The sequence below is a fragment of the Nyctereutes procyonoides genome, unplaced genomic scaffold (genome assembly GCF_905146905.1).
Source record: "Nyctereutes procyonoides isolate TBG_1078 unplaced genomic scaffold, NYPRO_anot_genome, whole genome shotgun sequence".
Lineage (NCBI taxonomy): Eukaryota > Metazoa > Chordata > Mammalia > Carnivora > Canidae > Nyctereutes > Nyctereutes procyonoides.
In genome coordinates, this window is record NW_026575082.1 from 38,398,454 (window position 1) to 38,411,704 (window position 13,251).

The following is a 13,251-nucleotide window of genomic DNA, read 5'->3' on the forward strand; positions in this document are numbered from 1 at the left end:
GTGTGACTATCATAAATAAAAAAAATAAAAAAAATAAAAAAATAAAAAATAATAATAATAGTGGTTAATTTGACTATGAAATTGTGCATATAAAAAGAAAAGTGGCATCAAGGTGCCTGTACAGTGCTAGGATTGGCCTATGTTTTGATCTGTTTGGTGGTTAACTAGATGTATAAAAAGTAAAACTGTATTCAATTGTATCCTTAAGATCTATGCATTTTAATGTATGAAATTTATGCCTCATCAGAAGACTATTAAAAATTCCTAGAATTAGAAAGGGAAAATGCACATATAATACACTAAATCATACTATACTTGATAATAAAGAAATGCAGCATGGATTAAGATACATCCAGTAACAGGTGAAAATGAGAGGGAGTGTGGGAATAATAGTTTTGGCCTTAGAATACAGTAAAGCATTTGAGCTTTAAGTTTTGTCATAGTTGGGCAGCCCTGGTGGTTCAGTGGTTTAGTGCCACCTGCAGCCCAGGGTGTGATCCTGGAGACCTGGGATCGAGTCTCAATGTCAGGCTCCTGCATGGAGCCTGCTTCTCCCCCTCTGCCTGTGTCTCTGCCTCTCTCCCTCTCTCTCTCTGTCTCTCATGAATAAAAATCTTTAAAAAAAAGTTTTGTCATAATTAATAAACTCAAGGTATCATTCCAACTTGTTTGAGGAGATGTTTATGATTAAAATATAGAGTATTATGGTCTTAAAAGCAAAAATAGTGTAATAGGAAAACAAAAAAATTACCATTTTCTGTGTGGAAATCTACAAATAGTAAATGATTATGTAAGATATTGAAGCTGATAAAAATGATCATTTAGCTCCATAATTGCAGATCATATTGACAAAGATAGGAATTTTTTTTTACGATTTATTTATTTTTTTAGTTTAGAGAGAGAGAGAGAGACTACAGGAAGGGGAGAGGAAGGGAGAAAATCTCAAGCAGACTATGCTGAGGGCAGAGCCCAACACAGGACTCGTTCCCAGGAACCCAAGATAATGACCTAAACTGAAGCCAAGAGTCTGACATTCAAACCAACTGCACCACTTAGCAAAGACAGAAATTTGAGAGAAGAAATAAAATAAGATAGATATCTTTAACATACAATGTTCATAACTAGTGTTCTCTTCCCTGCTTGTGCTCTCTCTCAAATCAAATAAAACCTTAAAAAAAAAAAAAAAAAGAAAGAAAGAAAAGTAGTTTTGGTCAAGACCCAGCAATGTGGTGCACGCAGAGCCTGATCCTGACATGAGCCAGTTAGATGATTGTTTTCTGAGCTAGAACTGTGGGCAGGGTGAGGCCAACTGTAATGATGCTACTGAATATTTGGCATTCTTGTCAGATTCCTGAGTTTCACAGTAACACTAAGTATTTTACAGTTATTATGACTATTATATAGAGATAAATAATTTATAATATTTTTCTGTTGGCTTCAGGGAATAAAACACCAAGACCAAAAACTAATTAGTGTTCATATGTTCATAACAGATAAAAATATATTCAAAGTTTTTTTTATAAAAATGAAAGAAAGTAGTAATATTAAAATACTGAAATGCATAGAAAATTTCAAGGCACAGTCAGCAATGGAAGCAACAGAAAAAAAAAAAACAATCATCTAACTGGCTTCTGTCAGGATCAGGCTCTGTGTACACCACATTGCTCTGTCTTGACCGAACCTGCTTTTCTTTTGTTTTCCTTTTTAAGATTTTGATTTGAGAGAGAGAGAGAGAAAGAGAGAGAGAGAGAGAGAGCACAAGCAGGGGGAAGGCAGAGGGAGAGGGGGAAGCAGACTCCCCTCTCAGCAAGGAGCCCAAAGCAGGGCTCGATCCCAGGACCTTGGGATTATGACCTGAGCCAGAGGCAGCTGTTTAACTAACTGAGCCAACCAAGCAACCCAACCAAAATTGCTTTTCCTGGCGTTAGCCATGGTAATCAGCTCAGTCAGGGGCCTAGTTCTTCCTTGGACTTGCACACAAGAATACTGCAAGTGCTATTGAGGCACAAGGAATAGTGGAAGCACAGCTCAGACATGCAAAGTGAACTTAGGCCCTAACAGCAGAGAGAAAAATCAGGAAGATTATGGAAGAGAGATGTTAACTCAAGAGACCATTTCACTTCAATTTCTGTATCTTTTTTTTTTTTTTTAATGTAAGTGGCACTTTGGTGGTCTTGGCTTTAGTTTTTGGTCTTGGTCTTTTATTCCTTAAAGCCAAAAGAAGAAGATTATAAATTATTTATCTCTACAAAATAGTCATAATAAGTGTAAAATACTTAATGTTGCTGTGAAACTCAGGAGTATGACAAGGATGCCCAATAATCAGTAGGGTCATTGATCACAGTTGTTGTTAACTCTGCCTAACTAAATACGTCCTGATAAAAAATTAACAATCATACACACTCAGAATAAGGATACATTCATTATTTGAGATGATATAGTTCTCTTAAAATATCAAAAAAAACCAGACCCAAAATATAAAAAAAACAAGTACAAAAGCCTAGTGAAATGAATAGAAACATGAAAAAAAGAAAAGAAAACCCAACACTTTGGGCTCCATGCCAGCAATAACATTTAAAGTGGTACTACTTAAAATGGTAATGCCTAAGTATAAGCTTAACATAAAATATCTACATAAGGAAGGCCACAAAATTTCACAAAGATATATAAAAGAAGGGCTGAATTTAAAAAAAAATGTACACAAATTGCTAAGATTTTACAAAGCTAGAAGTTGGGTCACTAAAAGTTTTATTTACATAATTCTCTGTAGTTTTCTGTATGACTAAAATATTTCATGATTAAAGAAAGAGAGCCCAACCATGATGGTAGTGTAGGAGGATCCTGAGCTCACATCCCCACATGGACACACCAAAGCTGCAACTATGGATGGAGCAAGTCTGAGTGTGAAAAGCTCGCATGTGGTACAAAGGAAAAGTCACAACTAGGAAGTAGGAGTGGCAGATGAGGTCTGGTTGGGACCCATAACCCTAGCACTGTGACCCACAAACACAAGTAGTATCACAGGCATGGATGTCCTCTCTGAGGAGGGGGCTCAAGTTCCACATCAGTCACCCCTCATCATCCCACCCCCACTTTGGGGATCTGCGTAAGGAAAACTAGCCACCATAACATCTGGCTTTGAAAATCAGGAGGGCTTCGTTCTGGGAGTGCCAGAGGGTTATAGATACTCAGCTATAATGGGCCCGTGCACAAACTCACTCGTCTGAGACTCAGCACAGAGGCGGTATTTGAAAAGTGCCTGGGCCACTTATGAAAGCAACCTAAGTGTTCATCAATAGATAAATGGATAAAAAAATATATTGTGTATATATATATATATATATAATGATGGAATATTACTCAGCCATTTACAAAATTGAATACTGCCATTGGTGACAATGTGGATAGACCTAGCAGGCCTTGTGGTAAGTAAAATAAGTCAAAGACAAATAACATATGCTCTCACTTATATGTGGAATCTATAAACTAAAACATATCAACAAACAAAATCAAAACAGCCTCAGAAATATAGAAAACACACTGGTGGTTGCCTGAGGGAAGAGGGGTGGGACAATGAGTGAAATAGATGAAGGGGATTAAGAGATACAGTATATAAGATATAAAGTACAGGATATGGAATTATAGTCAATAATATTATAATAACTATATGTCACCAATGTATGGTGACAGCTTTTCATAATGCATATAAATGTCATACAACTATGTTGTACATCTAAACATTTGTCCTGGAGAGCCCCATCGAACTAAGAATTTGACCAGCAAGTACATCTAAAAAAGGAGGTGAAATTAGGACTCAAAACTAGAATACTCATTAAAAGTCTGTTTTTGAAGTAATTACCCTGACCTTGTAGTCACTTAGCTGCCCACTTAGCTGACCCAGATGCTTGCCTTTCTCAACTCTGGTTAAAGATGGGCCTTTATTATTTTTAAAAAGGTAAAACCACACTATATATTAACTAACTGGAATTTATATAAAAATTTGAAAAAAGAACCTTTGAGACAGACAAAATTGACCATTTTAAGTCATCTTTTAGCTAACAAATTGCAACAGAGATAACATGAGCTTATTCAACCTTCGGTAATGCTCGTTATAATAAAAGTTTTATATTTAATGCTGATTGAAAAATAAAAATAAAACATAAAAATAAAAAAAAGGTAAAACAGAATTCTCTGCACAGGGACACTAGACACAAGTAAGCATACAGGTAACATTTGGAAAATAAAGGGCTGACGTGAAAGGTGAAAGGCTCCCTATATAATAAACATTTAGACCTCTAGCCTTTTCTCCTACTTTGTTCTCACAGTATTGGTCAACCAGGATTATTTGATCCAGGTAACATTATCTGAGGACTATAGCCATTTTTATATTTAGAATAATTTCAGCTATTACTTCCTTAAATATTTTTCTGTCTACTCCCTACTCTCCTTCAGGGCTCCAATTATAGTTTCATTAAATCACTTGTTTATGTTCCTCACATCATTTTGTCTCTACTCCTTCTCTTTCATTTGTTTAAAAGATTTTATTTATGCATTCATGAAAGACACAAAGATAGAGGTGCAGACACAGACAGAGGAAGAAGAAGGCTCCCTGCAGGGAGCCCCATGTGGGACTCAATCCTAGGACCCCATGATCACAACTTTAACCAAAGGCAGATGCTCAAGAACTGAGCCACCCAGGTGCCCCTCTTTCAGTCTTTTTGTTTTGCTTTAGTGTAGAGTTTTTATTATCTTAAAGTTCACATTCTTTCTTCTGCAAAGTCTAATATGTCATTACTCCCATTTGGTACATTTTTCATTTCAAACATATTTTATATCTCTAAAAAGTTATATATAGGTCTTTTCAATATCATCTATTTCATTCCTCATGTTCATATTTTCCTTTAAATTCTAGAACATACTTAAAATATTTATTGTTGCTGCTTTAAGTTCCTTTTATAAAGTTTTTTTTAATTGTTTTATTTATTTATTTATGAGAGAGAGAGAGAGAGAGAGAGAGAGAGGCAGACATAGGCAGAGGGAGAAGCAGGCTCCATGCACTGGGAGCCCGATGTGGGATTCGATCCTGGGTCTCCAGGATCGTGCCCTGGGCCAAAGGCAGGCGCTAAACCGCTGCGCCACCCAGGGAATAAGGATTTGTTTTAAGTTCCTTATCTCAATTTCTATAATCTCTGTTATTTCTGATTCTGCTTATATTGACTAGTTTTCCTCTAGCAATGGATCACAGATTGTTGCTTTCTCATATGTAGTGTAACTGGATACATGCAGAGAAATGCAAATATCATAGGGACTCAGCTCAATGACTTTTCACAATGTGAAAATATTTGTATAACCAGACCAGAGCTCAAAAAATAAATGTTACCAGCACTACCACTTAAGTCCCTATTTTGCCAATCTAATCCAAATATACCCAATGATATTCCATCATTGCTAGAAGTAAAAATTTTCTGCCCTAATTCTGTTTGAACCTGTCTTATAGTTATGCTGGTTTAATTATTAAGATGTTAATTAATTTGACACTTTGTATAAGAGTCATGTTTTTAATTTTCTATGATCATACCCCTACAAGATATAAGCAACATGGTTATGTTTTGCTGTCATTGTGATTCATCATTATCTCCTAGAAAGATATACAGAAATTTATGGATGAAATGATATGATGCATAGGATATATTTTAAACTCATCTATTGGAGAAGGGATAAGAAGTGGGAAGAAGAAATAAAATATTATATGTAGATAATTATTAAAGCTGTGTCATCACTGTTGACTCTGGATAATTAACTTATGAGACTCATTATACTATTTTTTGAGAATTTCTATTTAAAAATATCTCTCTTTTTTTAAATAAAGATAAGTAGAGGCAGTCAAGGAGAGAGACAGAGACAGAGATATTAAGAGCAATGGAATCCTTATTTTGTATTCCAAATTAGTGATAATGAGATTCAAAGAAATCACACTGCATAAGAAAGAATAACAAATTACAAAAAAAATAAAAACTGGAACAGCCCAAAGATGGCCTTTATAGGATTATCATCTCCTGCTATATTGTATGAAATGAGGCCTCTTTCTGCAGGGCCTAACGTAATTCTGGAAGTAAGAATGGCTCTAGGTTATATTGAATCTCACTGCACACTGGGTAAAATACTCCACAAAGCTCTGAGTAATGAATTATTGGCTTCTGATTAAGAGCCAATATCAATTTAACAAAAAGAACCAGAGTCCAAAATATAGAAAATTATCATCATTCCCCTCCTCTGGCTTTCAGTTGTGAGTCAAAGAAAAAAAAGCACTAGGCAACTTGAGAGTTATGACCAGTAGACATGCCATCCAGAGACAAATACAGGTTGTTACCTGCATGTTATGGACTGAGGAGAGGTTGATAAAGTGCTTGGAGGTAAATACTAGTTGTATACGTTGGGGTACATTGTTTTCTTGGAAACATAACTTTCAGAGTGTTGTTTTAGTGCTAAGGTACTGAAAATGCTGAGTCATCAGTAATAAAATGTCATTGTTGACAGCCTTTACCAAAAAAAACATTGGAGCACCATGAAAAATTAAGTTCTTTCTTTCTTTCTTTCTTTCTTTCTTTCTTTCTTTCTTTCTTTCTTTCTTTCTTTCTTTCTTTCTTAAGATTTTATGTTTTTGAGTGAGCACAAGCATAGGGAGGGGCAGAGGGAGAGGGTCAAGTATATCCCCCGCTGAGTGGAAAGCCCAGTATGGGGCTTGACGTGGGGCTCAATCCCAAGACCCTGAAATCATGACCTGAGCTAAAGTCAGACACTTAACTGACTGAGCCACTGAGGAGCTCCCCAAAATAAGGTTTTTCTTAACCCTCAAATGCTTAATTCTGGAAGGCCTAGAAAATTGGTCTACTTTTCTGTTTCTTTTTTAAAGAAGTCTCTTTATCTGGAAGAATAATGGTAGTATCTATCTGTCAGTATATACTTGTATTGGCTTTCACTAGTATGTCCTGCACACAAAGAGTCAAAGAAGAGTCAAGTATAGAAAATGCCCTTTGGAAGCACAATATTAAGACTATGAAAGAACACAGATTCAATTGCACTTCAGCTCTATATCTTTGCAAAGTCTTCCTTTGTGATGCTTTCTCAGAGGTTGTCCTGGTAAGAAGGCAAAGATTTAGAGTCACTGCTTGATCATGAGATTGCATGCAGATCACCGTTAAATGAGTCTCCCATTCCTACAGTGTAAGGGCATGCCTGGCTATAGCTCTAACCAGCTTTTGATATTGAGCTGTAAGTGAATCAATTAAAGTTCAAGTAAGTTTGCTAAACTTAAGTCATCTTTCTGGAGAGGAATTATACAGGCTTGCTTCTATAAAGTATACATCAGTTTGGAAATTTACCTCCAGGACCTTCTTTGCTTTCTTCTATCAACATTAATGATAAACAAAGAAATTCCTTTGTTGAGGGACACCTGGGTTGTTCAGTGGTTGAGCATCTGTCTTCAGCTCAACTTATGATCCTGAGGTCCTGGGATCAAGCCCTGCATTGGGCTCCCCATAGGGAGCCTGCTTCTCCCTCTGCCTATGTCTCTGTCTCTCTCTGTGTGTCCCTCATGAATAAGTAAATGAAATCTTAAAAAAAAAAAAAAAGAAATTCCTTTGTTGAGCTTTCAAGGAGAGTCACATATTACTCAATGGCAAATTGCTATAAGGATTAAAAGCATACATGAAGAGAATTATATATTCTTTTAGATATGTCAAGGGCTGAACAGTTTCTGAATTTAGAAATTTATAAACCTTTCTTGAAGAATGTATGATTCTATGAATAATACTCACCAGCATAATTAAGAAGAATAAGGATTAAAATGGGAAATAATTAAGATTAGGTAGAAAAAAGAGAAATACTTGGTAATAAATAATGAACTATTATATAAATGTATTTGTCATGTATGTACAAATACACATGTATTTATACACATATATGCATGCCTTTAAAGAGTGAACACTATTGCAAAGGTTTTTAAATATACAACTTCATAAACTTTTTTCCCATTAAAGCATTCTGGAGAAGTGAGCATATTGGAGTCAAAAATAAATGAGGTGTGTGTGTGTGTGTGTGTGTGTGTGTGTGTGTGTTGTGAGAACATGAGAAAACAAGAACATAAAAATAAGTGAAACACATGGTTTTCTATTTTCTTCAAATTCTGCCTTGAACTGTGTTTTACTTGATCCATTTATAGTCTTCAATTCTTGCCGATACAGTTAAAATGATCTCAACACAATTTTTAATGTCTTTGTTTTGTTTGCTCTTTGGTATGGTTTGTAATCACTTTAAGGTCAGTGACCCATTCATTTGAAGTTATCTTTCTGATGCCTTATTTTTTGGGACTGCTAACAAATTAGGCTTAAGTCATTTTTCAGTAAAGGAGGTGACATTTTATTTCTGTAAGATCATGTAATAACCCATTTTGTGTGAAGGAAGGGATATTCCCTGTATGACTTAGAAAATATATAGCAACCTGTCTTATGTTTCTCAACCACTTTGTAACAATACAAGGGGGGCTTTGATTTGCTGCTTCTTTTTCCTTTTTTTTTTAAAAAAAAAAAACAAAGTAAGTAATTCTTTGTGCTGTTCATCTTATATATATTATCTCTAATCTTTAAATAACCTGGAAAAACTACGATCATTGTCCTTCTTTTCCTGATGAGGAATCTGTAACTCAGAAGTTTAAGTAACTTGGTTCCTGTCACGTAGCTGGCAAATGTTCCTGGGCATTAGATCACACCCTCTTTTTTGACTCCTTTTCTTTCCGTCCTTGGCAAACAACTCAGATTACTCAATTGAGAAGTATCTTCCTTCACAAATCCAATAACCAAAGTAAACCAGAAAAGAATACAACAGATTTTATGGGTTACCATAATCTAGAACAGGAAGTACAGATTCTATTTTTTGAAGTGGTTAGGGGTTATGTGCGAATTACATGGGCTTAAGGAATCACTATGCCTTTTACTAGCTCTTCAAAAGTAGCAGGTTACTAAACTGAAACTCAGTTTACTTATCTATATATTGGGAGTATAATAGCATCTATTTCAGAGTGGCATTATGCAGATTAAGTGGGAAAATAAAGTGCTAAGCACATTGGCACATGAAAAGCATCTGCAAATATATGCTAAATATCCAATTACTGCTAATGCTTAATATTCAACAAATAGTTGTGATAAAAGTGAGGTTCAGAAAAAAACATGGTTTGAATGTAATGGCCAACAGTCTTGTGACTCAGAGTGTGTTCCCAGAATAGCAGAATCAGCATCACATGGCAACTTTATAAATGCCAACTCATGGGCCCCAACCAGATGTACTGAATCAGAATCTCTGGGATAGGGCAAAGTTGCTGTATGTTAGTACTTTCTAGATGCTTCTTATGTGTGCGACTGTGAAAGTCACTGATCCAGAGGTTAGGAAGTATATTTAATTATTTCATATATTGCCTACCACTCTATTAGAAAACATTGTGTAAACTAATAAACACTCCCACGCAGCTATTGAATCCTTTGTTATCCATACACAGTTCACAGTTATAAAGATACTGAGGACTGCGATTCCTTGGTAGCAGTGATGGTCTGTAATATATGTTTGGCTTCAGAGTGTGGGACACATATTGGGAATTCAAGATATAGGTTTACTTGATTAATTGGTTTTGCTAAGTTTCTTTTAATTAGCTGGCAAATCTACTTATTTTACAATGTTTAAAACATATTAAGCCTATTTCACATTAAATATATATACTTTGATAGTGGGCATTGAGGAGGGCACTTGACTGGATGAGCACTGGGTGTTATGCTCTATGTTGGCAAATCTAACTTCAATAAAAATATTTAAAAATTTTAAAAAATCTAAGATAATTTTCAGAGTAATTTATAAATAAGTATAAGAGAAACATATTTTTGTGTCAGAAATATTCTGAGTCTGTTTTTTTGGTGAGGGAGTAGGGTGGACTACTGTTTTGCTTTTTTGGTTATGTGAAGAAGTCCCCTGGGAAGAACAAGATGAAAGAGAAACAGTGAATAGTCTGACACATGTCACACTACAGACTATCAAAAGAGAATTTGGTAAAATAATGACCAATATTTAGATCCACAAATCAGAACATACTATAGAGAATAATTACACAATAATTGTTTTATTTTTCTCAGAAAATGCACATTGAAGTGCTAATTAAACTACAAGTACAAAGATCCAGATTGCTAACTTCACTATAATCATGATCATGATCATTGTCAAGTACTGCTTAAGCACCTATGATGTTGGAGCATTATGCTAGGATGTTGCAATTTATTAAAATTATGTAACATATTTAAGATGGGGAAGATAATCAACTGTGAGCCCTGATTGCTACTTTTTTTTTTCCATTTTAAAGTCTTTATTTACATTCCAGAGCAGCATGGCATCTGAGAGACAGCTAGGCCATTGTGATAGAACAGACCTGAGTGACTGTGGATAAATATCTATCATCAAAGCATAGTGTTATGAAATTCCAGCACACTGCTTGTTACATAAGATGTGCTCAATGAAAGTTAATACTGTTGTCATAGCTATGATGATGATAATGAAGATGTAACTTAGCAGGTGCATAAGCAGTTGACAGACTAACCCTTTCTCTTCATGCTGACAGGTAAGTAACTACTTATGTCATCTTCTGAAAGGAAGCTGAAATGTTTTCTCTATCTCCAATTTCTAAATGCTCCAAAAATAGTGTGATTAAGTTTGGAAAAACAAACCTTAAAGAAAATTGCCTTTTACAAACTCGAAGAAATAAACATAGAGTGCCAGACCATCACAACATTGTATAAAATGCTCCTATAAAGGACATTTGAGTTCAGTGGCCAGAATCTTTGAATTTAAAAGGGCAACATTTTCATTGTAAAATCATTATACCTTAATGGAATTTACTATGAGCAAATTAGAAAAACACCAAAGTAAGATCATGACCTCTACATTTAACTTCTTTAGATCGCTAAGTCTGCAAGTTGATTAATAAAGAATGTACACTGCCACATTTTCTAAAGTGTGAATATATGTACCTATGACTACACATATGTGGTCACAGAATAATCATACAGACAGCTAACTGGCTCTGTTCTTATAATAAATAAATGCTGCATCTTAAAGAAAAGTATGGATCTAAATCTACCTTAATTCTTCTAAACACCAAGGACATAAGGCAAAGGCTTTGGCTTCATCTGGTAGTATAAAGTTTAGCCCAGCTCCAACACTTATTCAGTGCAAGCTACTTACCTTCCTGAGAATTAGTTTCTCCATCTGTGCAATGAGACTGATAATAGTATGTACTTAACGTACTTAATAGTATTGGTATGGGGACCATGTGCCTTGCACACAGTAAGTGCCCAGTAAATGTTAACTTTCATTATATTTAAGTTACACACAAAATAGGACCAACATTCCATTCCTATAAATTCCCTTAATTAATACCTCATCTTAATGTAGTGTTGTCCTAGCCCCCAAAAAAATGATTCAACAAAGAAAAAATACAAAAGGAAATCTCAGGAATAGAATTATGGGAATGCCAAAGATAAGGTTGCAAAAATTAATGATGAGTCAATAATTCAAAACTGCAAATGCAGGATATTTACTGATTTCAAAAATACTTTCCATTTCTATACAAAGATTTTGCACAATATTCCCACACATTATATTACCATTGAATTCAGAGTAAACCTATGTCTCCCTTCTTAATGTTTGGAGCCATATAGCATATTCCTTACCCTCATTTTCTTTTTTCAGCTCGTTAAGCCAAAATACAAGTCTAAAATATCAGAGTTTAGCTTCTGAGAATATTAAGTGGAACTATCCTATTTGAGGAATATTTATTTTTCTATAGTCACATTATGTTTCCATTTTTTTTAAAAAAAGAAAATTAAAGGCAAATGCTTTAGACTTTAAAAAGGGTCTTTTTTTTTTGTCAGCTTCGGAAGAAGAACATGACAAAAGAACACCTCATCTTTGGGAAAACAGCAAAAGGCAAAAACAGATCATCATGAACAGAAGCTAAATTACACAGTAGAGTTGAGCTACTAAGATATAATTGATTCTGCCAGGATAAAAATGGAACAGAACCAAGAGATTATAATGAGAATCATTTTGGTACTAAAGAAGACCCCTTTAACAATGGGTGTGCATTCGAATCCTAGTGTGATCATTATAGGCTCATTTTCCTTGTTCATGTTCCCATGATAAAGGCCTTAAGAGAAGCACTGGCATTTTAAATTGCTCAGTCTCGCTAAATTTTTTTTTTCTTTCTTCTTAGGTAACATTATGTTCTCGTGTTACTAGAAGGATGTTTTGGAGAGCAAGTAGTGTGAATTAGCAGTCAAAAGTGAAGGCAGGGCTGGAGAATTAGGGTATTGACAAGGGAAGAGAAATCACCTGTGGGCATTTGCTCCAAGGTCCCCACTCGGACATGACACATTCACTGGGACACAGAAGAGAGCAGGATTGGGTTTCTGGCGGAATTTCATCCTGGTTGCACAGGCTGTTATCCACGGCTCCCCCTTCACCATCAGCAGCATTCATGCATCTGCAAGGCAAGATCACAGGATAAAACAGTGGAGATTTAAAACAGTGGAGAGTAAATTTGGTTGTAGTTTAGATATAGCGTAGATCTTCCCCTCAAAGATAATTAAGCATAAAATAAGGCCAGCAAAGAAATCAAAGAGAAAAAATTTTCCTTCTTCAGCCAGTTGACCTCTGTTGAGTGATAACCCTTTAGTCAGAGCAGGAGAGAACGATGGGAACACTGGGGACCACTGTAATCCCTGAAGAACTCTCCATGTCAAGAGACCTATGCTATTTTCACTCAGGTTCAGCACAGAGTGGATTTTCTTTCTACTGTAACAAATCTTGAAGACTCTTCTTCTCTGAATGAGTTCATCACTTTGTAATAGTGAGACACTTCACAATTCCTATGACTTAGACCTTTCCTACACTTTTATCTCACATCATCCAAACTTCCCTAATATTTGTCCAACACATTTAAAGTTATGGCCAAGGAATGTGAAACATAATTGAACATGTTTTTCTTTCAGGTATTTTCTGCATTTCAGTAAGGAATTTTGGTATCATAAACCAAAGGGCAATATGTAACAGCATTTTCATGCAGCGTTTGAGGAAACAGTACGCAGACTCTTGGCCTAATCTGTGTCGGACTTTGTGATGAGTGCTAGCAAAGGCAAGATAATCATGCTATTTATC

General features: G+C 35.4%; 1 protein-coding gene across 1 annotated transcript in view; it reads right to left on the minus strand.

Moving 5' to 3' along the window:
* Window positions 1-13,251, minus strand: part of LOC129514579 (thrombospondin type-1 domain-containing protein 7B) — a 741,731-nt gene that overhangs the window by 76,527 nt on the left and 651,953 nt on the right. Inside the window, exon 16 of the mRNA XM_055333257.1 lies at window positions 12,427-12,577. Coding sequence (XP_055189232.1) covers window positions 12,427-12,577 — 151 coding nt within the window. The remainder of the gene's footprint in view (window positions 1-12,426; window positions 12,578-13,251) is intronic.